Raw genomic sequence first — 25,526 nt, 5'->3', positions numbered from 1 at the left:
AGCATCTGAGCAGCGTGGAGGTGTCAGAACCTGCTGCTGGGCGCAGCTTCCCTGCTGGGACGGAGCTGGAGGACGTTCATGTCCAGGCATCTCCGGAACGTGAACCTCAGGTCCACACGTCTGAATCTGTCTGCTTTGGGAGCAGATGTTTCGGGGGAGGCGGAGCTTCTCGGCTGTCAATCATCCAGCCGTTCACACCGACCAGTGACGGGTTTGGACCACGGGACGAAGAACCCGGAGAGGTCTGATGAGAGGACCATGAAGGAGAAGCTGTGGGCTGATCTTCACTGGCTGGGGTGTCAGAAGGTCAGAAGACACCCTCACAGAGAAGGAGGTCCAGGTTCTCCGTCCTCCCACCAGCGAAGAACATGCAGGCTGAACATAGAGACCTTTAAAAGTAAAAGTCTCTGCAGGTGTGTGTGTGTGTGTGTGTGTGTGTGTGTGTGTGTGTGAAGGTATTATTCCCGTCCATGGAGGCAGATGGCCAGAGGAGCAGATTTTCAGGGCTGAATTAATAAGCGGGAAAACGGACGGCAGCACACACAAACGCACACACACACACACACATACAAAACCTGCTGAGCAGGAAGTGGAGTGTGTGTGTGTGTGTGTGTGTGTGTGTGTGTGTGTGTGTGTGTGTGTGCTGTCTCTCAGAGTTCCTCCCTCCTCCCATGTCGCTGTGCCAACAATCCAGCTGGTATGCACAGCATGGCCATCTGCCGCCCCAGTGTGTGTGTGTTTGTGTGTGTGTGTGTGTGTGTGTTTGTGTGTGATGCCAGCACAGGGTCCTGGGTGTGACTGTCCGAGTGTCTGGTGTGTGACACTATTTTCCACCGACACTCTGTACCGTTGATGGTCAGACGAGAAGCTTCTTTAGATGGAAGATCATTTCCCACCACCTGGAGACAACATTACTCTGTAATACACACTATTACACTGTAATACACACGATTACACTGTAATAACACTATTACTCTATAATGCACACTATTACTCTGTAATAAACACTATTACACTGTAATAACACTATTACACTGTAATACACAGTATTACACACTATTACACTGTAATACACACTATTACACTGTAATAACACTATTACACTGTAATGCACACTATTACTCTGTAATAAACACTATTACACTGTAATAACACTATTACACTGTAATAACATTATTACACTGTAATACACACTATTACACTGTAATAACACTATTACACTATAATAAACACCATTACACTGTAATAACACTATTACACTGTAATGCACACTATTACACTGTAATACACACTATTACTCTGTAATAAACACTATTACACTGTAATAACACTATTACACTGTAATAACACTATTACACTGTAATAACACTATTACACTGTAATGCACACTATTACTCTGTAATAAACACTATTACACTGTAATAAACACTATTACACTGTAATAAAAGCTATTACACTGTAATAAACACTATTACACTGTAATAAACACTATTACACTGTAATAAAAGCTATTTCAAAGTGTAATAAAAGCTATTTCAAAGTGTAATAAAAGCTATTTTACAGTGAAATAAAATCTATTACACTGTATTAAAAGCTATTACACTGTAATAAGCCTTATTAGTTCCTTGGCTGACTGTTTGAGAGCCTAAGCTAAGCTAAGCTAAGCTAAGCAAAGTGGGGTCTGGTGGCTGAGGTGGGTTTGGCAGCCATCTTGATCTTGGTGGTCAGGGGTGACGGAGGCTCAGGAGAAGGTCGGCGCTGGTGCGTGAGGTCCTGGACCTCTTGACCTTTGACCCCTGTGAACCAGGTGACCCTGCGCTGACCTCTGTGGGCCTTCCAACAACAGGGCTTCTGATTGGCCCGTTCTGCCAGACAGAACCAGCACGTGGAACCACATCAGCCATGAACATCTCCCTGACAGAGAGGGGTGTGTGTGTGTGTGTGTGTGTGTGTGTGTGTGTGTGTGTGCGTGTGTGTGTGTCTGCTTATCAGAATATTGGGTTAATACTGGGGCTGAGCTGTCTCTCTGTTTAATCCCCTGTTTTCACTGACTGTGTGTGTGTGTGTGTGTGTGTGTGTGTGTGTGTGTGTGTGTGTGTGTCTGTGTCTGTGTGTGTGTCTGTGTGTTTGTGGAGTATTATCAGTAGATTCTCATTTCCTCACACTCAGACAGACGGATCAGCAGTGTGTGTGTGTGTGTGTGTGTGTGTGTGTGTGTGTGTGTGTGTGTGTGTGAGACAGTCCATGACCTGGATGACTTGCAACAATGTGCTGCAGTAGAAGGTCACAGCTGGCCAGTGGATGGAAGCTCAGCCTGAAAGCGTGGATCTTCTCCACCTGGGTTCTCTCATGTTCTCCTGCCTGAGTCCATGTTCTCCTGGGTTCTCTCATGTTCTCCTGCTTGTGTCAGTGAATGGCTGGACGATTGACGGCCAGCTAAGCCCCGCCCCTCGCCTCAGTATCTGCTGTGATTGGTAGAATTAGAAGGTTCCTTTCGGGCTGTCGATGTTGTGGTTGAGTTCCCCGCTGGTCTCCAGCGAGGTCCTCAGGTTCTCTGCAGTGTCTCCTCTCCACCTGCAGCCATCAAGGTCCACTGCCAGGGCTTCTGTGGGATCTCCAACCACATGAACGACACCTCCTGGACTTTGGAGGAGCAGTACTTCAACAGCACGCTGTCCCTGGCCGACAAAGGTAACGCCCTCGCGTCTGAAGGTCTGGACCTCTGGTTCCTCATGCAGGGTTGAAGGCCAGACGTGTTCCTGCCCCTTTAACACCCCAGCCAGGGATATTTGCCCCCCGGGGGGGCAGGAGGTCTGTGAGGCCCCAGAGGAAACAAGGGCTTACAGGACTTTTGTCTGAGGGTCATCTTCTGTGTGTGTGTGTGTGTGTGTGTGTGTGTGTGTGTGTGTGTGTGTGTGTGTCTGTGTGTGTGAAATGTGCTGTGGCAGCAGGACAGGCCTGGTTCTTCTGCTGGTCCAGAGTGACCTCCTGCTGGTGAACTCAGGAGGTTTTTCATTCCTTCTTCTTTTTCTTTTCCCTCCGTCTCCATCTTCCATCCTCAGGTCCCATCACACCACCAGTGGAAACATCTCCACTGGTTCTGGGTTCAAGGCCAGCTGGGTTCTCCATGTTCTCTCCATGTTCTCTCCATGTTCTCCATGTTCTCAATGTTCTTCCTGTTCTCCATGTTCTCTCCATGATCTCTCCATGTTCTCCATGTTCTCTCCATGTTCTCTCCATGTTCTCTCCATGTTCTCTCCATGTTCTCTCCATGTTCTCCATGTTCTCAATGTTCTTCCTGTTCTCCATGTTCTCTCCATGTTCTCCAGGTTCTCCATGTTCTCTCCATGTTCTCTCCATGTTCTCCATGTTCTGTCCATGTTCTCCATGTTCTCTCCATGTTACCCATGTTCTCCATGTTCCTCATGTTCTCCATGTTCTCTTTATGTTCCCCTTCCTGTCTTCCTCTGCGTGTCCTCTGGATTGGATGATTGACAGCTGACCCGTGCAGGCTAAGCCCCGCCTCTCGGCTCACGGACGGCCGGGATTGGTTACCTTCACCAATGTGGAATGTGTGTGTTTTCATTTTTTTCCGTTGAGTTTCTTTTGAGACACACATACACACACACACACACACACACATATGTGCACACACACACACACACCACATGTCAAATGAATGTGCATGCACTCCGGTCCACGGCGTGGCAGGTATGGAGGTCATGTTGCCGTGGTGACGGGAGGCTCCGCCTCTCCTGGCCCTGATGTTTGCGTTGTGTTGCAGGAACGCTGGCGCCTGGAGAGCACAGCTTCCCCTTCCAGTTCCTGCTCCCAGGTGAGTGCAGCTCCAGGGACCTCCAGCCTCAGTCCTGATAACATCCTGGTCCTCAGAAACGAGCCGTGTGCCGTCAGCAGCAGGTCACGCGGCCTGGCGGCAGCACATGCGTGTGCTATGAGCTGATAGGTCCGCTAGGGTAGCCTGTGCTCTACATCTACATCTGCTGCGAGGCTCTGGTCACCATGTGTTCTGCAAGGAGGCCTGGCAGGACTCTTGGTGATGGAGAGGCTTTTAAGGAGACTGATGGTTCCTCGTCCACCACAAGAACCAGCAGCAGGTCTGAAAGTGAGGGTAGCAAGCAGACAGGAAGTTGGCCCAGCTCTGGAAGCTCTGGAAGCTTCTTGCAAGTGCTAGTGCCGGATGTCCTGGGCCCTCCTGCAGTGAAGAGGTGCTGCTGGGACGTGGAACCCCAGGGGTACCTCTTCATACGAACCCCAGGGTACCTCTACATATGAACCCCAGGGGTACCTCTACATATGAACCCCAGGGTACCTCTTCATACGAACCCCAGGGTACCTCTACATACGAACCCCAGGGTACCTCTACATATGAACCCCAGGGGTACCTCTACATAGGAACCCCAGGGTACCTCTACATACGAACCCCAGGGTACCTCTACATACCTCTGCATGATCTCCCTGTGCAGGGATCTGCTTCTGCTTCAGTGAGAACATTAATGGTGGAGGTGTGGTAGACAGGGCCTCTGCTGACGGGAGCAGGTCTGAACGTGGCAGAAGCTCCCTGTCAGAAGCGTGAACATCTATGGTTGTTGAGTGGCCCCAGTGTAGACCTTCTAGGAGCCACACTGCTTGGGGGACGGCACCTCTGCTGGACCGGCACCGGGACCGGCTCTGCTGGGCCGGTCCTGTCAGCAGGAGGAAGTCCTCTAAGGCCAAACACATCTGGGCTGACATGCGTGTGTGTGTGAATGTGTGTGTATGTGTCTGTGTATACACATGTGTGTGTGTGTGTATGTGTGCGTATGTGTATATATATGTATGTGTATATATGTGTGTGTATGTTTATGTGTGTGTGTTTGTGTATACATATGTGGGTATGTGTGTGTATATGTATGTGTGTCTGTGTGAGTGTGTGTGTATACATATGTATGTGTGTATATGTGTGTGTGTGTGTGTGTGTGTGTGTGTGTGTGTATACATATGTAGGTGTGTGTATATGTGTGTATGTATGTGTTTTTGTGTTTATGTATGTGTGTCTGTATGTATGTTCTGTTGTTGTGTGTGTGTATTTATGTGTATGTGTGTGTGTGTCTGTGTATGTGTCTGTGTATACACGTGTGTGTGTACGTGTGTGTATGTATATATATGTATGTGTATATATGTGTGTATACATATGTATGTGTGTGTGTTTGTGTATACATATGTGTGTATGTGTGTATATAGTTATGTGTGTGTGTGTGTGTGTATAGCTATGTGTGTGTGTGTGCCTGTTTACATATGTATGTGTGTGTATATGTGTGTTTGTTTGTATGTATTTGTGTGTGTATATGTGTGTGTATGTATATTCTGTGTGTGTGTGTGTGTGTGTGTGTGTGTGTGTGTGATGCAGTCAGTGTTTACTGCCTCTCCATTCACCACTGCGAACCAATGTGTCCGTGCGCCCTCTGGTGGCGGAGGTGGGAACTGCAGGCCAAGCGGTTTGATTGGATGATGAAGGTGATGATGAGGAGGAGGAGGAGGAGGAGGAGGAGGAGGAGGAGGAGGAGGAGGAGAGGGTGAAGGTGATGATGAAGATGAGGGTGAGCCGTGAATCCCCCGGGAATGTCGACTGAGTCGAGATGTTCTCCATCCACTGCAAATGTCCTGAACCCTGAGGTTCCTCATGCGTCCCCGCAGATGATTCCACCTCCGTCTGATCCAAGCCGGTCTTCTGAGCAGGTCTAACCTGGTTCCTCCTCCGCAGCCGCCGCCCCGACCTCCTTTGAGGGCCCCTTTGGGAGGATCACGTACCAGGTGAAGGCCACCATTGAAACACCTCGCTTCACCAAAGACTACAAGGCCCAGAGGCCCTTCTACCTTCTCAACCTCCTCAACCTCAATGAAGTCCCTGGCATCCAGGTGAGTTTGCTTCTCACCTTCCTGGTTCTCCTCCTCCTCCTCCTCCTCACGCCGGTCTCCTCCGAGCAGCTCCCGAGCCAGGCCGTGACCACCAGGAAGTTCAGCTACCTGCTGGTGAAGACGGGCACGCTGATGCTGAAGGTCCGCAGCGACCTGAGGGGCTACACCCCCGGCCAGGTGGTCCAGCTCTCCACCGAGATCCACAACAAGTCCGGCAGGGACACGGGCTGCGTGCTGGCCAGTCTGATCCAGGTACCCGGGGTCTGGTTGAGGTTCTGGAGCAGGACCTCTTGTGGGTTCAGGAAAAGGGACCTGTAGGAGAAGGTTTCTGGAGGTCTAGAGGGCGATCTGCAGGGGGTCTGAAGCTGGACCTTCAGGGGGAAGGTGTGGAGCCAGACCTGCTCGGGGGGTTCTGGAGTGGGATTTACAAGGGGGGTTGGAGCAGGACCTTCAAGGAGGTCTGAGGCAGGACCTTCAAGGAGGTCTGGAGCAGGACCTTCAGGAGGTGTTGGAGCAGGACCTTCAAGGAGGTCTGGGGCAGGACCTTCAAAGAGGTCTGAGGCAGGACCTTCAGGAGGGGTTAGAGCAGGACCTATGGGGGGGGTTTGGATCAGAACCTTCAAGGAGGTCTGAGGCAGGACCTTTGGGTGTCTTCAAATGTTCTACTAGTTTTTAAGATGTAACAACTCTTTTCCATCTGGATCCCCGTCCCCCTTCAGAAGGTGACCTACCGGACGAGGAGGCCGATCCTGGACCTGCGGACCATCGCCGAGGTGGAGGGCGCCGGCGTGAAAGCCGGGAAGCACGCCGAGTGGCGCGAGCAGATCATCGTCCCTCCTCTTCCTCAGTCGGCGCTGGCCGGCTGCAACCTGATCCACATCGACTACTTCATCCAGGTGCCGAGGAGACGGAACCCCCGGAGAAGGTTCCGGTCCGGCGGCGCCTGACCTTCTGCTCTCCGTCCTCAGGTGTCCCTCAGGTCTCCGGAGGCGGTGGTCACCCTGCCCATCTTCATCGGGAACGTCCCGCTCGTCCCGGCTCCGCCCCGGCCGGCGGCGGCGCTCTGCGGCCCCGGCCCCGCCCCCGGCCCCGCCCCCGGCCCCGCCCCCGGCCCCGCCCCCTCGGGGGTCGTGACCCCCAGCGCCCCGCCGGCCGAGGACGAGGACCCGGAGGAGGACCTGTGCTCTGGAGGAGCGACCGGCGAGGAGATCCCCACCAAGAGCCACTCCCAGCAGGACCCGTCGGGCCGGCCGGCGTCCATGTCCCCCGGCGCTTTTGGCCACGCCCCCGGGGGGCGGCGCCGCCCCGACGCCACGCCGCCGCTCTTCTGCGTCTCCACGGGGGCCACCATACCCTTCTTCACCGAGGGGGACGTCACCCCCGTCCTCACCTCCGCCTCCCTCATCCTCCCCCCCGAGTACAGCCGCTGGGACCACCCTCACGGTGAGACGCCGCCGCCGCCGCCATCTTGTTTCCTGGAGACGCGCTGGTGGTCCACCTTCTCAGTGTGTCCTGCGCCTGCAGAACCTCCGCCCACGTACGAGGAGAGCTGCAGCCACGCCGCCTCCACCGCCAACACCAGCCAGTGAGGAGAAGATGGACCTCCAGCTGTCTGCACTTCTGGACAGATGTTCATCTGAGGCCTCCTCATGTCTTCTGTTCTGGACACGGGAACGTGCTTGTGACGGGGGCGGGGCTGGGGGCGGGGCTTAAGGGAGGGGGCGGGGTCTACATCACTGTGCCTAAGCAAACCGCTGTCGCCAAATGGGCGGGGCCAGCCCACTGGTCCGGATCGGGCCAATCGCGGGCCTCTGTTTCTAGCTGTGGGCGGAGTCTTCCTGCGAGGGGGGCGGGGCTACACCCGGCCTCACCTCGGGATTGGACCTCGGTGAAGACAAACAGGAAGTGGGCGGCGTCTTCGATGTTCATGGGTCCAAGCGAGAAGAAGTCTTCCTGTCTTCTGGACTGGATGGAGACCCGTTCATCAGAACCCTGGTCCTCCATGTTTACAGACTTCTGATGCCTGACCTTCCAAATAACACACACACACACACACACACACACACACACACACACACACACACACCCTGCCCCACCACCAGATCCTGCCACCCCAAAGCACCTGCTTTCATATTATTATTATTATTATTTTTAATGAATGAGTTAATTTTGATTTAAGAAAAACGATCAAAGTATTCTAAAAAGTCACTTTTACTTTCTTTTTTGCAAGATCATGTTTAGGGGACACTCCTCAGCAGACAAACACACACACACACACACACACACACACACACACACACACACACACACACACACACACACACAATGTGTGAGTGTGTGTGTGTGTGTGCAGAGGAGTGTCGCTGCAGCAGCGCCCTCTGGCGGTAGAAGTGAACTCTGCACCTGGTCCTGGTGGACCTGAAGCTTCAGACCAGAAGCAGATCTGGGCCCCAGGAGGACCCCCTCACCTGTCTGCTGCCTTATTCTTCATGGTGGACAAACCTGATGTAGACACGGCTTGTGACTGGCATTAGACGAGAAGAAGCACTTTGCGCGTGTGTGTGTGTGTGTGTGTGTGTGTGATGTTTGCCAGATGATTCCATTTCACTACTCTTGTAAATTAGACTTGAATATTTTTGTCTGATGAAGATGCGATTAAAGACCTATTTCCTGAGCTCCCAGCAGGTCATTGAATGCATCATCCTGGTTCTGCGGTGCAGACCACCCCAACAGCTTCATCTAACCCTGAAGGTCCAAGTGTCTCCTGCTTGCACACCCCACCTTCTATGAAAGGTGTGAAGTCTTTTTGAAGACACGTCACACTCCTCTCCATCCCTACGTTCCCTCAGATGGTCGAGGTGTTTGGATCGGTGTCTTCGCTGTTTGCAGACCTGCAGAGTTTTGCGGTACTCAAACATTGATCCAGGCCCCTTTGAGTAAATACTTTGAGTAAATATGCTGTATTTCAGCAGTGTGCAGGTCTGATCTTGCAGTGTGTGATAAATCCAGGGTGAACATGAGAACTTGAAGCCCTTTTTCTTTGTAATTTACTGAAATCAGAAAACAAGTGAATGTGCCGCAGATGTGCTTGGATCACCAACTGCAGAATGGAGGCACTGACCGGGCAAGCCTGGGGGGGTCCGAGGTCCCCCCAGTGCTGAATGACAATAATAGTCCTGGTTTTGGAGTGTTTTTGCAAGAAGGCAATCAAAAGATCATTCACGCCAGGACACGCCAACGTGAAGGTAAAACCTGGCTGCACAACAACAGCATCTCCTCCGATCTTCTCCGAATCACTTCGGCTATTTCCGCCGGGCACTCCGCGCATGCGCACTGGCCGCCGCTTCTTCGCCAGCGTCTCCTGGGCGGAGCGCTCCGGAGCTAGCGTCAGGGGCGGGTTCGCTCCCGGGCTCTCCCTCCTCCGACCCGGGGCACTGCTCCCCGTCTGCGCCGGCGATGCGGTGACTCTCCGCCCGCAGTGTGTGTGAGAGCTGACCTCGCCCCGGAACCGAGTCGGGAAGGGACCGGGCGCCGCCGCCGCGACGGAAAACAGAGACACGGAGCGCCGGGACGTTAGCCTGGCTAGCATGTTTGGGATGATGCCGGTGAGTCCCATCCACAATAACTTACACACACACGCAATTACTCTCTCTATATATATATATCTATCTAACTCTATCTCTCTCTATATATATATATATCTATCTAACTCTATCTCTCTCTCACACACACAGACAAAGTTTGTTTTGTGTGTTGTTTACCCCTTTCTGACCGCGGGTCGAAGCTTCTTCTCTCGCGGTCGTTCCGCTACGTGAGCCGATATTTCTAGACTAGTTTGTTTGTTTGCTTTTTTATTTGTTTTTGTGTTGTCTTCCCATGCTCTCTCTCTCTCACACACACACACAACCACACACACACCTCTGACTCCAGCTGTGTTACATTTAAAACTTTCAAACCTTTTATTAAAATAAACATTTACCCGAAGCCGACACTTCACCGTCCAGTAGCATTCGATGCTAATGCTAATTTCTTGTCCTAGCGTCAGCGCTAACACTCATCTAGTTTGAATTTATTCTGAACGCACGGTTTGCTTTATTAAGATATTAAACATTATTGCTGCTATAACAGCTATTGCAATCAATAAATTGTCAATTTACCACAAAATGAAGTGATATGTGACGGACCTGTTGTGTGTGACACTTGCACTCCTTATATTGTGGAGGTTTTGTGGAAACAGACAGGGGTTGTGCAGAAGAAGACAGACCAGTGGAACACGTTTATAGTTTGATATGAACAACAATAAAAGATCCCAGAGCCACCGATGAGAGATAAAGGTTTTACGGCTCAGAACCTGGAGCCGGTTAAAAGATGAATATGTCTGTTTTCGGAGCTGACCCTCTGCGTCTGGAGAAAACACCCATCAGCTGGTCCGAGACGTGAAGTTTCATGCCGTCATTGTCGTCAAACCTGAAGAGCGATTTGAGGCGAGAGCCTCGGCAGGCCGGGCTGCAGCTGAACCTGGAGCTGGTCTTGCAGGACCACACGCTCCATGCCGCTGCAGACACACCTTGTTTACTCAAGCTGATTGTCATCTCCTGGCACATCATAACTTCTCCCTTCAGATTGTTTACACACTGTCACTCAAAGCTCCTCTTCCTGCAGGGGTTTGTTTGTCATCATGAGATGTTTTCGAAGCACGAGGCACCTCGATCTCTGGAGAGGAAGTGAAAGCGCTGCTCTCTGCAGGCACCGTCTTCTGGGTGTCTCATCTGCAGGCCGTGACCTGCTTAGACCTTCACCGGATCGGGCCTGAAAGAAGCGGCGGGTTCAGGGGCCGGTCTCTGTGGAGCTGGTGGGAAGGAAGGAGGTCCGGACAAACATCTGGACGGTTGGAGTCCTCATTAAGTTAAGAAAGGAAGGAGAACTTTGACCAACGTCCCCAGCTCAGGTTCTCTGGAAGATCGCAGAGGCGGAGCTTAACCCGGAGGGTCGGCTGTCAATCATCCAACTGCTCATCCTCTCATTCACACCTACGGACGGTTTGGTCTTCAGTGAACCTTTTGGACTGAGGGGGTTTGGAGAACTTGTGGAGAACACAGACGGAACCCAGGCAGGAGAAGATGTCGAGAACCCAGTGGGAGAACATGGGTTCCACAAAGTTTTCTTGGGAGGCACTTCTTGCTATGATCCTTCCCGGCGTCGGGCTGAGGCTCGGCCCTGGAGGACCTGTTGGACCAGATCTTTGTAGAAGATTACATGGATGATGTTACAGCAACGAGGAGCTCAAATATTCGATCTTCTCCAGGTGCAGCCGGTCACACACTCACTCCAAAGTGGGTTGATGAACTGGCACGGTGTGAGACACCAGACACACACACACACACACACACACATACTTGCTACATCAGGTCAGCATTGTGCTGGAGGTCAGTGGACCTTTGTCTGCACGGCTGAGCCAGCAATAGTTCTCCTAATGGAGGAATCCAAGGAGGAGGAGGCTCAGAGGAATGTGTGTGTGTGTGTGTGTGTGTGTGTGATCTCAGATCCATCAGCTGATTCACGTGGGCTTCCATGTTCTCCTCAGATGACCTTCCACCTGTCCAGCAAGGTGACGCTGCTGTTTGACTTCTGGGACGTGAACGGGCCTGCAGGTAGGCTCCGCCCCCTCTGCCCTTCCACCAATCAGAGCCTCTCTTCCTGTGCGGCGGTGCCACAGCTCAGGAGAGCCTCTGAGCGCGCTCACATCCCTGCGGTTACTATGGCAACCGGCGAGGAGGTCCAATCAGGATTAGACCTCACTGTGTGTGTGTGTGTGTGTGCGTGCAGGCATGGTCCTGTCGGTGTTGGTGGTGCTCCTGCTGACGGTCTTCTACGAGGCGCTGAAGATGTGGAGGCTGTGGCTGAGCAGGGCTTCCACGCCGGTGGAGACGGGAAGCCCGTGCACGGACAGCACCTCCAGCCTGGGGGCCCCCCGGGCCCCGGGCCCCCGCCGGGACAGGTGTGTGTTCCCGCCTCGTGCGGAGCGGAGGCGGGTCTCCTCGGAGAAGGTGTGACGTCGCTGTGTTCTCCAGCTGGCCGGTGCACGTGGTCCAGACGGCGCTGCACGTGCTGCAGGTGTCCCTGGGCTACATGCTGATGCTGTGCGTGATGACCTACAACGCCTGGGTGTTCCTGGGGGTCCTGCTGGGCTCCACGCTGGGATACTTCATCTCCTTCCCTCTGCTGGGGCCCGCCTGAAGCTCTGGACCAGGACCGTAGACCAGCAGGTGGCGCCGGGGGACCTTAGACGGCGGCGGGGCGACCGGAACCCGTCGGCCAATGGGTGCACGGCGTGCGCTAAAGGGGGCGGGGCCTCGCTTTTTCCCCTCTCTACTCTGTTTAAGGTGAGGAGAGTCCATGGATCGCAACACCAGAACTTCTATCCGTCTGCTCCTGGGAGGAGATCCTTCTCCACAGACCTTCTGCCCCCCCCGCCCCCCTCCAGTGCCTTGGAGGTTCTTCTTGGACCTTCTCTAACCACGAAGACACCGGTGTGTGTGTGTGCGTGTGTGTGTTTGTCAGCGAAGGCTTTATTTGTCGGCCAGACTTTTAACAAAATAAAACCCGTGAGGACCTCTGGATCTGTCTGCTGCTGTAGAAGGAGGAGATGGAGGAGGACCTCCTCGCCGGAGCTCTTCTCCCTGGGAGTGCTTCCACCCCCGGGACCTCCAACCTTCTCCGCCTCCTCCTCCATGAACGGACAGAACCTTAAATAAAGTCAAAGTTCTAACATTTGAACACTTACAAAAATAGATTCCATGTCTTGGAGGTCCCGGGTGAGAGAGAAGGAGGTCCCGGGCGTTGGAAGGAGAACCCTGGACCTGAAGACAGGTGGTCCAGGTGGAGTCCAGGGGCCGTGGTGGCGCCCCCTGCTGGGCAGACCTCACGCTGCAGGATCAGCCGCTCGGTCTCGGAGGTCTAACTCCAGATCCGCTGAAGGTCTGGGAGCTCCAGCAGGGGCGGCTGCAGACCGCAGGTCTACCTCAGCTCCGCCTCGCCGCCGCCGCCGTCGTCGGGGGCGGAGTCTGATCGGACGCCGCGGAGCTCGACTTCCTGTCCCACCGCCTCCACTTCCTGTGTGGCCTTGGCCTTTTTCCCCACCAGCTGCTGCAGGAGGGACTGTGGAGACACCTTCTCCTTCCTGGGGAGGTCCTCCACCTGGGTGATGTTCTCCACCGTGGCTGTGACCTCCTCCACCTCGCCGCTGATGTCTTCCATGACATTGACGTCCTCCATCTTGGTGGTGACGTTCTCCACCTTAGCAGCGATGTCTTCCATGATGCTGACGTCCTCCATCTTCACAGTGGGCTCCTCCACCTCAGCTGTGGGCTCCTCCACCTCCATGTTGGCATCCTCCACATTAGCAGTGATGTCTTCAATGATGCTGATGTCCTCCACCTTGGTGGTGACGTTCTCCATCACCGTGTTGACGTCCTCCACCTCAGCAGCGATGTCTTCCATGACGCTGACATCCTCCACCTGAGCCGTGGGCTCCTCCACCTTCATGCTGACGTCCTCCTCCTTGGTGGTGACGTCCTCCACCTGAGCCGCGGGCTCCTCCACCACGGCCCTGACGTCCTCCACCAGGGTGGTGATGGACGTGACCTCCTCCTGGCCGCCGTCCACCAGGGTGAGGGTGCCGGCGACCTTCTCGGTCCCGTTCCTGGCGTCCTCCTGGTTGGGCAGCACCACCTCCACCACCGGGTTGATCAGCCCCCGGATCTGGTGGACGCTGTCAGGAGACTTGGGGCCGAGCTCCTCCTCCGGGACCTCCTGCGGCTCCTCGCCGTCCTCCTCGGGGATGAGCTCCACCCCCGGGACCTCCAGGCAGGACTCGAAGGGCAGCGGGACGCCGTCCAGCTGGATCATGGACACCACCTGCTTGCGGCCTCGCGCTAAACCACGGCCGCCGCCGCTGGAGGACGAGGAGGAACCACCTGCATCTTCTGCGCCGAACTTGGCGGCCCAGTCCACCGGAGCTCCGTCCAGAAGGTTCAGGCTGGGGTCGCTGTTGCTGAGGACCATGCTGTCCCTGTAGAGGTTGTGTCTCCTCTGGACGGCCGCCTCCTTCACCGCTGGAGACGCAGAAGGTCGGAGCTCCGGTCAGGTCCCACGGAACGGGTATCTGCGGACGTCCCGCAGGAGGACACTCACCCATGGCGATGTCCTTGGAGACGGACTGGAGCACCACCTCCTCGAACATGTTCTCCACCAGCAGGAAGCGGGAGAAGTCCTCAAAGATGAGCTCCTTGAAGCGCGGCAGCTCCTGCGGAGGAAGGAGCGTCCGTCAGCTAAACATCTCCGCCACCGTCCCCCCGCCTCCGCCTCGGCCTCCGGCTTCTTCTCACCGAGGAGCAGGATGGAGAAAGCTGCTGCAGCATGTGTGGGATGATGATCTGCAGCAGGGCCTCCCTGAAGAACTTCTTGCGCACCGTGCTGCTGTCGTAGTCGTACTTCTGGAGAACGCGGAGGAGCTCGTCAGACGGGAAGCCGCCGCCGTTTTGACAATAAAAGCGTCACGTCACCTTCAGGACGCGGTCCTGGCAGCGCTGGACCTTCTTGCAGGCGTCCTCCTCCTCCTCCTCCTCCTCGCCGGCCAGGGACTGCTGGAGCAGCTGCTCGAAGGTGAACACCGCGTTGTCCATTTGCTGCGGAGAAGGTCGGAGAAGAAGCGCCTGCGGTGACGTCGCCGGGCCAGCAGGGGGCGGCGGAGGACGACGGCGGCGGCGAGACGTCTCACCTCCCTCATGAGGATCTGGGCGCGGCTGATGAACGCCGAGGGGCTGGAGACCTGGAACCTCTGCTGCAGGCCCTCCAGGCTCAGCTGCTCCACCTGCTGGTAGCAGCTCAGCATCTTCACCGGGTGGAAGGCCAGCATGGACAGCCGCTCCATCTGCTGCGGGGCGGCGGACAGGTGAGGAGCGGCCGCGGCCCAGAAGGTTCGGGTAAGAAGGCGCTCCTCACCTCCCCGAGCTTCTCGCGGCCGCCGTTCAGGAGGTTCTTGCTGAGCTCCACCAGCTCCCCGAAGAACACCTCCCGCACCTCGGAGAAGCCCCGGCTGGTGGGCTCCATCAGCGCCTCCAGGATGGAGCCGATGTACGGCTGCACGTCGTTCCTCAGCACCTCCTCCGCCCGCGGCAGGACCAGCGCTGAGGACGGGGTGGAGAAGAGGAGGACATGTTCTTCTCCAGAATGCCTGGCGTGTCTGAGCCCGAGCCCTGCGGCGGCGCGAGGCTCTGACGTTCTCCGAGAAAAACAGGAATGTTGCAGGGCCACCTCAGCAGGACACACACACACACACACACACACACACACACACACACACACACACACACACACACAGGGCCTCCTGTGCCAAGTTCACCGTGGAGAGGAGCACGCCGAGCAACAGCATGCTGAGCGAGAACATTCAGGTCTCAGCTCTGGAGAAGACCTTCACCAGCAGTAACACACACACACACACACACACACACACACACAGGGACGCTGAGCTCAGCAGGATCAAGTTCCAGCAGGTGAGCATCAAGTGACTGGAATCATTGTTCTCCACACACTGAAGAAACACGTTCTCCAGGGAGTGTGTGTGTGTGTGTGTGTGTGTGTGTGTGTGTGTGTGTGTGTTCATTGTGTGAGACCTTCTGCAGGTATCATCACTGATGGCGGGGCTTAACCTAGTTAGACAGCTGTCAATCATCTAAGCTGAGGGCCATCTAGAGTGCAGTGAACATGGAGAGGACCAGCAGGGAGAACATGGAGGAGAACATGGAGAGGAACCACAGAACCCAGGCAGGAGAACACAGAGAGAACTTGGAGAACTTCTCCAGGCAGTGGACAAGAAGCTGATGCCTTCAGGAAACCTCTGTAAAAATGATGTTTTGGAGGAGGAAGCGTGTTCCTCTGTCTCTTCTTGCAGCTAGCAGGTTCTCCTCCATCTCAGGAGGCTTCTCCAGGACCACTGAGGAAGTGTGGCGAGCAGAAGGTGCACGGTTCATCGGTCACCTCTCATCTTGCTGCAGATGTGCTCCTTGGAGGAGACGATCTGGTCCATGTCGGTCCTCAGCCGGGCGTCCAGGCGGGGCTTCTGGGCCTGGCAGGCCTCCAGCAGGACCTCGTACTGCTTCTTGGTCTGAGAGAGGACCTGCCTGTACACGGCGTCCGAGATCTGCAGGAGACACGCGGGAGAACCTTCTACGTCGTCTACGTCGCCCCCCCGGAGACGGCGAGGGGGCGGGGCTTACCAGCATCCAGTTCTTCTGCCTCTGCTGCAGCTTCCCCTTCAGACGAGGACCGATGGTCTTCCTCAGCTCGGGGTGGAGGTTCTCCATCACCAGGTTGGCCAGGATCTGCACGCACACCTTCAGTTAGATGTCCACCAGAAGCTCCGGTGCTATGCTCTCCACGTTCTCCTGCTAGCAGCCCGCTATCCTGCTAGCCTACCATCACATTGGCTTGCTCGTCCGCTCTGTTGTTAGCGGACTATCGTGCTCTCCTGCTAGCCTGCTACTTCCGTCTGTTTACCTGTTATCCCGCTAGCCTCTTAGCTCAATGTCATGCTACCCTTCTTGCCTTCCTGCTAGCATGTTAGCCTGCTGTCATGCTACTACCCTGCTTGCCTTCCTGCTATCTTGCTAGCCGGTTAGCCTGCTGTCGAGCGTTTCTTCAGTCTGTTTGCCTGCTTTCCTGCTAGCCTGTTAGCTCGATGTACTGCCATCCTGCTTGTGTTCATGCTAGCATATTAGCCTGCTGCCATGCTACTACCCGTCTTTCCTTCCTGCTATCATGCTCTCCTGCTAGCCTGCTGTCAAGCTACGACCTTGCTCGCCTTTCTGCTAGCATGCTAGCCCATTAGCCTGCTGTCAAGCTTTGCTTCCATCTGTTTGCTTGCCTTCCTGCTAGACTGTTAGCTAAATGTCATGCTACCCTGCTTGCCCTCATGCTAGCCTATTAGCTCAATGTCATGCTACACTGCTTGCCTTCCTGCTAGCCTGTTAGCTCAATGTCATGCTACCCTGCTAGCCTGTTAGCTCAATGTCATGCTACACTGCTTGCCTTCCTGCTAGCCTGTTAGCTTCCTGCTGAGAGTCTCTTCTGGCTTCACCTTGTTTTTTTTTCCTTCATAGCAGATGTTCCACCTTGTCTTAGAGTGTGTGTGTGTGTGTGTGTGTGTGTGTGTGTGTGTCTGTGTGAGTGTAATCAGTGAAATGGAATCCGTTAAATACATGTTGCCACAGGTTGTGTGTGTGTGTGTGTGTGTGTGTGTGTGAGGCTTCATGAACCGCACCTGTGAACGTCTCCAGGCTGTCAGCAATAAATAAATGGACCTTGTAGTAAAAACAAATGCTTTGTGGATCCTGAAGATCAAACATCTCCGAGCCTTGAGGAGCAAACCTCCTGCTTCGGTTCTCCACCGACTCACCGGAGGGAGGTCCTCTCACCAGAGGGAGGTCCTCTCCAGGAAACATCTCACACTTTGGTTCATTTAGCTGGGAACGTTTCCTGCTACTTTCTGCTTCTGCCGGACCGCACGCCCTAATCTTAATCTCAATCTGAACAACCAGAGGCTGCTCCCCCCCCCCCCCCCCCATCGTTGCCATGACGCCCGATCGGTGATCAGATACCAGAAGACTTCAGGTCCTCAAACGCAACACAGAATCAGGTGGGGCAGAGGACCTGAAAGAGACCATTCAGAGGTCTGCCGTGTGTGTGTGTGTGTGTGTGTGTGTGTGTGTGTGTGTGCGCACGCCGGTATGCGGCAAGGGTGGGGCTGTGTCTGTGTCTGTGTGTGTGTGACAGCTCCTCTCAGGATGTGTGTGTGAATGCATTCTTGTTCTGCGGTGTGCAGTGAAAGGGTGTGTGCTGGTGTTGGGATGATTTGTTTCACCCAGGGAGAAGGTGGTGGAGGAGGAGGTGGAGGAAGTGGTGGAGGAGGTGGAGGAGGAAGTGGTGGAGGAGGTGGAGGAGAAGGTGGTGGAGGAGGAGGTGGAGAAGGTGGTGGAGGAGGTGGAGGAGGAAGTGGTGGAGGAGGTGGAGGAGGAAGTGGTGGAGGAGGTGGAGGAGAAGGTGGTGGAGAAGGAGGTGGAGAAGGTGGTGGAGGAGGTGGAGGAGAAGGTGGTGGAGAAGGTGGTGGAGAAGGTGGTGGAGAAGGAGGTGAAATAGCCCCTGACTTTCAGAATTCCTCAACTTCTATTTCTGTCCAGTGCCTCTGTAGCTGCAGCGTCTCATCAGCTGGACAGGAAGTGGGGCTGCAGAGCCTGAAGGTCTCCTAAGCCAGGTTAGGGATCCGGAAGGTTCTCAGAATCCCATCTGTGGCCGGTAAAAACCCTAAACCTGTCGGTCCGCAGGTGCAGTTCCGTCCCGCCGCCGCCAGCAGGTGCTAAACCCGTCCCGAGACCCCGAACGCACCACCAGGTCCAAACAAAGTAAGACCTGCAGGAGGCAAATGGTAGGGTGTAGTACCGCCGCTCACCTGCGGGGGCGCTCCGCACATCATGTCCCAGGTGCCGTGGTGCCCCTGAGCCTGGCGGACCAGCCGGACGGCGTCGGTGAAGGCCGGCGTCTCCACGCTGCTGTCCTCCGGAAGACCTGGGGGGCAGTCAGTCATTTATAAGCAATGCAGGCTGTTAGCTAGCATCTAAATCCAGGCTGTTAGCTAGCATCTAAATCCAGGCTGTTAGCTAGCATCCAAAACCAGTCTGTTAGCCAGCATCCAAATCCATAGTGTTAGCTATCATCTCAAACCAATCTGTTAGCTAGCATCTTGAACTGATCTGTTAGCTAGCATCTAAATCCAGTCTGTTAGCTAGCGTCCCAATCTCCCCTCGCTAACACCTGGAGCCACAGGATGGATTCCTTATCTCGGAGATGGTTGCTATGGTTACGGTCACTCCCTGCAGGAAGCAGAAGTGTGTTTTAGGAAGTGGGTTCTCATCGGGCGGTTACCGTGGCGATGACAGCCCCCCCCCCCCCCCCCAGGTCACATGGGACGCACATGTCGTTAGTCAAATGTTCCCAGAATAAACCTTCCGGAGGAGTCATGGTGATCATCTGTCTTTGTTCTCCATCCAACGGTCACTGAATGCTAAGCCCCGCCCCCTGCTGTGATAGGCTCCGCCCCCCGACTGGGAGCGGCGATTGGCTCTGAGGCCCTCGGACCCGTGGAGGAGAAGAAGAAGGAGAAGAAGAAGAAGAAGGAGAAGAAGATGGTTGCAGGTCTGTAACATGAGATTATAATCTGGGACACACAAAGACAGGAAGTCACACACACACACACACACACACTTCTTCCAGACAGGAAGTTGGAAGTGGGGGGGGGGGGGGGCTTTCCTGGCCGGGGGGGGGGGGTGGGGTGTCAGCTGGTGGTTTGGAGGTCAGATGAAGGTAAAGACCTGACGTCGTCAAAACCAACCCATGGCCGGGAGCCTGACTCCGCCCCCTCTGCTGACTCCGCCCCCTCTGCTGACTCCGCCCACCAGAGCCGAGGTTCCACATCAGCTCCCCCTCGTCCAGCGGGCTTCCCCCTACTGGAGCGTGTGTGTGTGTGTGTGTGTGTGTGTGTGTGTGTGTGTGTGTGTGTGTGTGTGTGTGTGTGTGTGTGTGTGTGTGTGTGTGTGTGTGTAAATAGCACATGTGGCAGCACTTACCAGGAGGTATTTCCCTCCCTGCTTTTCAGCTGCTGGGAACATGGCGGTGCAAACTCTTGTGTGTGTGTGTGTGTGTGTGTGTGTGTGTGTGTGTGTGTGTGTGTGTGTGTGTGTGTGTGTGTGTGTGTGTGTGTGTGTGTGTGTGTGTGTGTGTGTGTGTGTGTGTGCGCGCGCGCGTCTGTGTGTGTGTGTCCATCCATGATGTTCTAACAAAGCCTCTCCTGCTTTTGTGCCTGAGGTTTGGAGAAGGTCTTGTCGTTCTACATCAATGAGTGTGTGTCGTCCCCCCCGCTCTGGAAGGCAGCGGTACAGTAAACATGTCTGGACATGAATGAGACCACACACACACACACACACACACACACACACACACACTAATCTTTGCAAAAAATAGAAATAAGTTTCCTCTTCCTCCCCAGGAGGAGGCCGCCTGAACAATCACATTGATCAATCAGTGTCTCCATTGATTAGTGCCCCCCCCCCCCCCGGTTCCCACCTCCAGTGGAGGCATCGCACCTCAGCACTCCCAGTCACCACGGTAACCACACACACACACACACGTGGAGTGTATCACAGCTTATTACACAGTAAGGACACCTCGGCAGCTTCCTGTCCAGACCTCAGCAGAACCTGGAGAACCAGAGAAGCCGCCCCCTTCCACCATTCATTCCACACACACCTCAAGAGTGTGTGTGTGTGTTTCCAGGGCGTGGAAACCCCTTCCTCCCTCAAGGGCTTCTGGTTTCCTTCGGAGAACAGATATGGCGGCGGCGGCGTTACCGTGGTTACTGTGGCGGACGCAGTCCTTTAGCACGGCGAGCCACTTGCGGTGCTCCTTCTCCGTCAGCACGCAGAAGTAGTGGTGTCGGGCGAACGGGTGCCACAGGATCAGCGGGAACGGCGTGGAGCACTTGATGAACGGCCCGCCGCCCGCCTTGGCCTTCACCCCTGCGGGGTCACACGACGGGTTATCGACGAGCGATCGGCGCGGCCCCGCCCCCCCGGCCCAGGCTCCGCCCACCTGGCAGGCTGGCTCCCACCAGCTCCATGTACTCGTCCACGGAGCTCAGCGCCTTGTAGCCCCCGCAGCTGATGCTCGCCTTGGGGTGGAGGCCTCGCTCCGACGCCTGCCGCACACACACACACACACACACACCTGTCAGACGGGGGGGCGGGGCCTTGCCTTGACGGTTACCGTGACGACGCCTCCTCACCGTCTTGTTCTCGTACAGCTTGAGGACGTAGCTGTTCGGCACCGAGACGTAGCGGCTCCTCCACTTGCGGTTCTCCTCCAGGTACTGGAACAAGCTTCCTGAGAAGATGGAGCAGCCGGACAGAGGGTCCTGCAGGTCCACGCAGATCCATCATTAACCACCGGGGCCTCGTTACTCCTCCGCCGCGACCAAGTGCAATAAGGGTGAGCTGATACAGTTATTCCACTTCATGGCCCTAACAAGGTGTTCAGGTGAAGTTCTCTCCTCCTCTGGTGGAGCTTAAGGGAAGCTGCTGGTTCTAATCCTGCCTTGGAACCTCCAGGAGGACATCTGACGTGGTTGGACATTCATTATTATTACTATATACATAAATATATCATTTCTATATTCACATTATATGTCCGTTTATGAGGGCTGCAGCTCATTCAAGCTTAACATGAGCTAATTCTAAGCTAGTTGTGAGCTAATTGTTACATACCTGAAGCTAATGTGTAGCCAATTTTGAGCTAATGGAAGCTAATTTTGAGCTAACGTTAAGCTAATTCATGCTAGTTTCAGGTAATGTAGGTTGAAGTTGAGCTCATTTAAAAATAAGCTAATTCTGAGTTGAATTTGAACCTTTTTAAGCTAGTTTCAAGATAAGTGAAGCTACTTTTCAGCTATTTCGAGGTCATATTAACATAACGAGCTAATGTATGCTAACGACATCACTGCGCACCTGCTGATGAGGATCCATGGAAAGTATTGATCGTCCCGATTATATCGATTATCGTGAATTCTTCCTTCGGGTCTCTAACCCTATCCCAATTTTTAACCTGATGCTAATGCTAACAGGACGCGGCTCCTCCCGTTCACGGCCCGGCGTGGGACGTCCCGCGCATGCGTCGGCTGCGGGAGGCTCCGCCCCCCAGCCAATCAGAATCACTTGCCTTCCTGTGCAGCAGCTGCTGGTGGGCGCCGCCCCCCCCCTCGATCTCGAAGCGGACGCTGTTGAAGAGCGCCACGGCGTACTGCTGCTCGAACGCTACGCCGAACACACGCATCACCTCCGACGTCCTCGCTGCCGGGACAGGAAGCACAGGTTACCATGGCGATGATGACGACGGGCGCTCGCTTTGAGAAGCGGCACCAAATCTGTGGATCCCACCATCACCCGACCTTCAGGTCAACAAAGAACGTCTGGAGAACGTCTGGAGAACGTCTGGAGAACGTTAGAAGAACCCAAAACCTCAACATCGTGAGGTAAGACAATCATTTTGAATCTCCTCCATGTTCTCCTGCCTGGTAGCTTCTCTCCACGCTCGTCCACACGTGTGAATGGATGATTGACAGCTGGCGTGCGCCGGCTAAGCCCCGCCCCTCCTCGCTCGGGGTCAGTGGTGTAGATAGCAGGAGGCTTGAAGGTCTGAAGCTACCTTCAGCCGTTCATGAATGCTCCTCTAAGTTTCTGCTTCTCGGTGTGAAGCTTCTCCAGGGTATGTTCTCCCAGGTTCTGGGTTCCTCATTGTCTTAGAGGAGGAGGAGGAGAACTTCTACTCAGAGGTTTAGCACTGACAGCACCTCCCACGGTGTGTGTGTGTGTGTGTGTGTGTGTGTGTGTGTGTGTGTGTGTGTGTCCATGGGAGGACTGTAAGAATGTGCTTCAGCAGCAAGAATGAAGAAACTCACTCCCACAGAGTACTCCAGAGTACTCCAGAGTACTTCATGGTACTGTCCAGTACTCCATAGTAGTGGACCCTGGAGTCCACATTCCAGGGGTTCTCCTGGTGGTTCTTTGTGATCTCCTGGGTTCTTGAGAAGGGACCAATCAGGTCGTTTCTCCACTTCCTGTTTATCTGACTCCGCCCCCTGTGCATTGTGGGTCTTCTTGTTAGCGATGGTTTTGCTAGCAGCTCCTGGTCCAGGTGACCTCCGAGGAGCCTCCCGTTGGACCGAACCATCTGATCCTGGCTGAGAACCTCCAGCGGCCAATCACAGACCGGCTCTCCGAGATTCCCAGATGGTTTTCGCACTTTCAGATGTTCGGTCCACGTCGGCTTCTGGAAGGTTCTCTGGATCGAAGGGTCACGTGGTGCAAACAGGAGATCCTGGTCCAGGTTTGTGGAGCTACAGAAGAAGAGGACCGCCGTGCTCCCAAGCTCGCTTCCAGGAGGATCTGATCCTACCTCCTCAGACACCAAACCTCCAGTTCCTCACAGCCGTCCTCCTCCACCTTCATCTCCGACCGGGTGGCCTGGACTTGCTGGTGGGGAGTGGAATTATGGGATGTCTCCTAACAGACCCTCCACCACCAGGCGGACGCCGACCGTGACCTTTGTACGGTTTCAAGGAGACCATGTGGAACGTGCAGGAGGCCTCGTTCCTCCTCCTGATTTATGGAGGAGGTCTCGGAGCGGCGCCTGGAGGGGGTGGAGGGAGGCAGAAGCTCAGAAGGTCTGGGCGAGGCGGCTCCTCATCCTGGACATGTTCCTGCCTGCCGCTCTCTGAGCTCTATCTACCCCTTCATCTCTCCGCCTCCATCCCTTCTTCTCCACCGGGCCTCTGAATCACTGGTGGGAGAAGCTCCGAGCGCCAGCGTCCACCGGACCTCTGAGGGTCCGAGGGTCCGGCCAATCAGAATCCTGGAGGAGCCGGTCCCCTGGGGGACCAGAACATCTTCCCTGCAGAGCTGGAGCTGTGACCCGTGTCCCCTGAGGACCTCCTCCCACGCACCTCCAGCAACACCACGGAGCTGCAGGCCGGAGAACCAGCAGAAGCCGGTTCCCTCAGCAGAACCCTGCGTGAGAGGAGGTCCGGCTCCAGAAGACTCTGAGTTAGGACTTTCTTTTTTGGAGAGCCGGAGACGCCAAAGCAAACAGTCAGAAAAAGAAATCAAGTCCTCCTCCTCCTCCTCCCTCTTCTGCTTCTCCTCCTCCTTCTTCTTCTCCTCCTCCTCCTTCTTCTTCTTCTTCTTCTTCTGCTTCTCCTCCTCCTCCTTCTTCTCCTCCTCCTCCTCCTCCTCCTCCTCCTTCCTCCTCGGTGGTTTTATTAGAAGCTCCACGCTTCCTGCCGGGTTCTCAGACCAGGAACGCTGAGGACCTAAAATAGCAGCTGGGGAACCTACTCATTATGTCTGAGGCCTTCCAGTGCAGGAAGGAGCGTGGGACGAAGCAGCGCTGCGTCTGAGCGCCCGCCGGCAGGAAGTCCTCCAGGAACTCAGGAGGCGTCTGACCTTCTAGGCTCATGAGACCACCGGGGACAGACAGGCTAGGCTAGGCTAGGCTAGGCTAGGCTACCCGTCCACGGCGACGGCCAGCTTCACCTCCTAAAAGCCCTTCAGATAATCTGACCAGCAGCTCCACCAAGCTCCTGGGGATCAACTAGTACTGGAGCTAACCAGGAGATACTGACGAGACAACTAGTACCGGCAGATAGACACTGACTCACCAGCACTGGAGCTCACTAGAAGGAACAACTAATAGAACCACACGCTAGTACCCTCACCCTAACTAGTACTAGAACACCAGTACTACAACACGCCGCTTACTAGTACTGAAACACACTAGTACTAGAACATACTAGTATCCTAACACACTCCTAAATAGTACTAGAACATGCTAGTTCCCAAACACACTAGTACAAACATTCTAGCAAACAGTACTGTCATAAACTAGTACTACCACAGTCATATTAACAGTGAAGCAAACAAATACTGTAATACCCGAGTACTATAGCGCACTAATAGTATTGTAAGACATTAGTACTATAACCTGCTAATACTAACAGTGTAGCAAAGCAGTACTATCATAAACTAGTACTATAACACAGTAGTGCTAGAACACACTAGTATCCTAACACACTCCTAAATAGTACTAGAACATGCTCGTACCCAAACACACTAGTACCAAGACATGTACTAACATTTTAGCAAACAGTACTGTAATAAACTAGTACTACCACAGTCATATTAACAGTGTAGCAAACAAATACTGTCATACCCTAGTGCTATAATACACTAGTACTATTACCTACTCATACTAACGGTGTAGCAAACATAAACCAGTACTATAACACACTAGTAGTAAGAGTATAAGACAATTGTACTACAGCCTGCTAGTATTAACAGCATAGCAAACAAATACTGTAATACCCGAGTACTATAGCGCACTAATACTATAACACTAATAGTATTGTAAGACATTAGTACTATAACCTGCTAATACTAACAGTGTAGCAAAGCAGTACTATCATAAACTAGTACTATAACACAGTAGTAGTAGTAAGAGTATAACACACTAGTACTGACAGTGTAGCAAAGAAATACTGTAACACACTAGTACTATAACCTGGTAGTAAGAGTATGTCAAACTTGTACTGTAATCCCATATTCTAACAACGGTGAGACTGCTGGAGTAGCGGTAACCTGGTAACGTGGTAACATGGTAATCTGGTAACCTGGTAATCTGGTGGTTCTCCTGGTTCCTGCCGCTCACCTGAGATCAAGTCCCGCTTGGCCTCGTCCAGGTGTGAGGAGACCACGTCCCCCATGGCTGCCGCGGATCCGAACCGGAGACCGGAGACCGGCGGAGGAGCGCGCACTCCCCGGGAAGCCTGGGGAGTAACGAGGAGTAACGCGGAGTAACGCGGAGTAACGAGGAGTAACGAGGAGTAACGAGGAGTACTCCGCGGAGGAGAGTGGACTCTGGCGCGCTCGGTAAGCAATCCGGACTCCGGTCTC

General features: G+C 54.3%; 3 protein-coding genes and 1 long non-coding RNA gene across 7 annotated transcripts in view; 3 read left to right on the top strand and 1 right to left on the bottom strand.

Annotated features, from left to right (window-relative positions):
• The window catches only part of arrdc1b (arrestin domain containing 1b), a 10,414-nt gene extending 2,809 nt beyond the window's left edge, over window positions 1-7,605 (top strand). Inside the window, exons 2-8 of the mRNA XM_086170346.1 lie at window positions 2,581-2,691; window positions 3,785-3,835; window positions 5,762-5,916; window positions 5,986-6,168; window positions 6,636-6,812; window positions 6,885-7,359; window positions 7,441-7,605. Coding sequence (XP_086026472.1) covers window positions 2,581-2,691; window positions 3,785-3,835; window positions 5,762-5,916; window positions 5,986-6,168; window positions 6,636-6,812; window positions 6,885-7,359; window positions 7,441-7,505 — 1,217 coding nt within the window. The 3' untranslated portion in view covers window positions 7,506-7,605. The remainder of the gene's footprint in view (window positions 1-2,580; window positions 2,692-3,784; window positions 3,836-5,761; window positions 5,917-5,985; window positions 6,169-6,635; window positions 6,813-6,884; window positions 7,360-7,440) is intronic.
• Window positions 7,606-9,274: 1,669 nt separating this feature from the next.
• Window positions 9,275-12,534, top strand: slc31a2 (solute carrier family 31 member 2). Of its 2 annotated transcripts, none has more exons than XM_086170345.1 (4): window positions 9,275-9,521; window positions 11,501-11,567; window positions 11,743-11,914; window positions 11,988-12,534. In XM_086170345.1, the coding sequence occupies exons 1-4, from the start codon at window positions 9,504-9,506 to the stop codon at window positions 12,151-12,153; spliced, it is 423 nt and encodes a 140-aa protein (XP_086026471.1). In that variant the 5' UTR covers window positions 9,275-9,503; the 3' UTR covers window positions 12,154-12,534. The 2 variants fall into 2 exon arrangements, with proteins under 2 accessions (XP_086026471.1, XP_086026470.1); XM_086170344.1 differs by lacking the exon at window positions 9,275-9,521 and having other exon boundaries at window positions 11,477-11,567; window positions 11,988-12,182; window positions 12,300-12,534.
• On the bottom strand, window positions 12,452-25,501 carry niban2a (niban apoptosis regulator 2a). 3 transcript variants are annotated; one of them, XM_086170338.1, is made up of 14 exons: window positions 25,282-25,501; window positions 21,739-21,869; window positions 20,810-20,938; window positions 20,617-20,722; window positions 20,376-20,543; window positions 18,422-18,537; window positions 16,194-16,298; window positions 15,955-16,117; window positions 14,920-15,104; window positions 14,696-14,851; window positions 14,481-14,603; window positions 14,304-14,411; window positions 14,110-14,221; window positions 12,452-14,030 (listed from the first exon to the last, which is right to left on the bottom strand). In XM_086170338.1, exons 1-14 carry the CDS (start codon window positions 25,334-25,336, stop codon window positions 12,934-12,936), a joined length of 2,754 nt encoding a protein of 917 aa, XP_086026464.1. In that variant the 5' UTR covers window positions 25,337-25,501; the 3' UTR covers window positions 12,452-12,933. The 3 variants fall into 3 exon arrangements, with proteins under 3 accessions (XP_086026464.1, XP_086026465.1, XP_086026466.1); XM_086170339.1 differs by having other exon boundaries at window positions 14,696-14,848; XM_086170340.1 differs by lacking the exon at window positions 25,282-25,501 and having other exon boundaries at window positions 20,810-21,139.
• LOC147220578 (uncharacterized) lies at window positions 17,514-21,844 on the top strand. Its single transcript, XR_015107921.1, has 6 exons — window positions 17,514-17,611; window positions 18,153-18,226; window positions 18,297-18,374; window positions 19,060-19,164; window positions 20,891-21,012; window positions 21,644-21,844. It is a non-coding gene; the product is annotated as an uncharacterized LOC147220578 (long non-coding RNA).
• Window positions 25,502-25,526: the final 25 nt, after the last annotated feature.

Source organism: Fistularia commersonii, chromosome 23 (assembly GCF_037954325.1).
Source record: "Fistularia commersonii isolate RoL2024-O1a breed Wild chromosome 23, RoL_Fcom_v1.0, whole genome shotgun sequence".
NCBI classification, from domain to species: Eukaryota; Metazoa; Chordata; class Actinopteri; order Syngnathiformes; family Fistulariidae; genus Fistularia; species Fistularia commersonii.
Note: the sequence above shows the minus strand (reverse complement) of the source record. Positions and strands in the feature narration are given on the sequence as shown.

Excerpts from the sequence above, each read along its gene's own strand:
- slc31a2 (XM_086170345.1), top strand. Across the intron at positions 11,568-11,742 it reads GGACGTGAACGGGCCTGCAG|GCATGGTCCTGTCGGTGTTG; the intron begins GTAGGCTCCGCC and ends GTGTGCGTGCAG. Across the intron at positions 11,915-11,987 it reads CCGGGCCCCCGCCGGGACAG|CTGGCCGGTGCACGTGGTCC; the intron begins GTGTGTGTTCCC and ends TGTGTTCTCCAG.
- niban2a (XM_086170338.1), bottom strand. The coding sequence starts at position 25,336 with ATGGGGGACGTGGTCTCCTCACACCTGGACGAGGCCAAGCGGGACTTG. Across the intron at positions 20,723-20,809 it reads AGCTGTACGAGAACAAGACG|GCGTCGGAGCGAGGCCTCCA; the intron begins GTGAGGAGGCGT and ends TGTGTGCGGCAG. Across the intron at positions 15,105-15,954 it reads CATCTGCAGCAAGATGAGAG|CGCTGGTCCTGCCGCGGGCG; the intron begins GTGACCGATGAA and ends CCCCGTCCTCAG.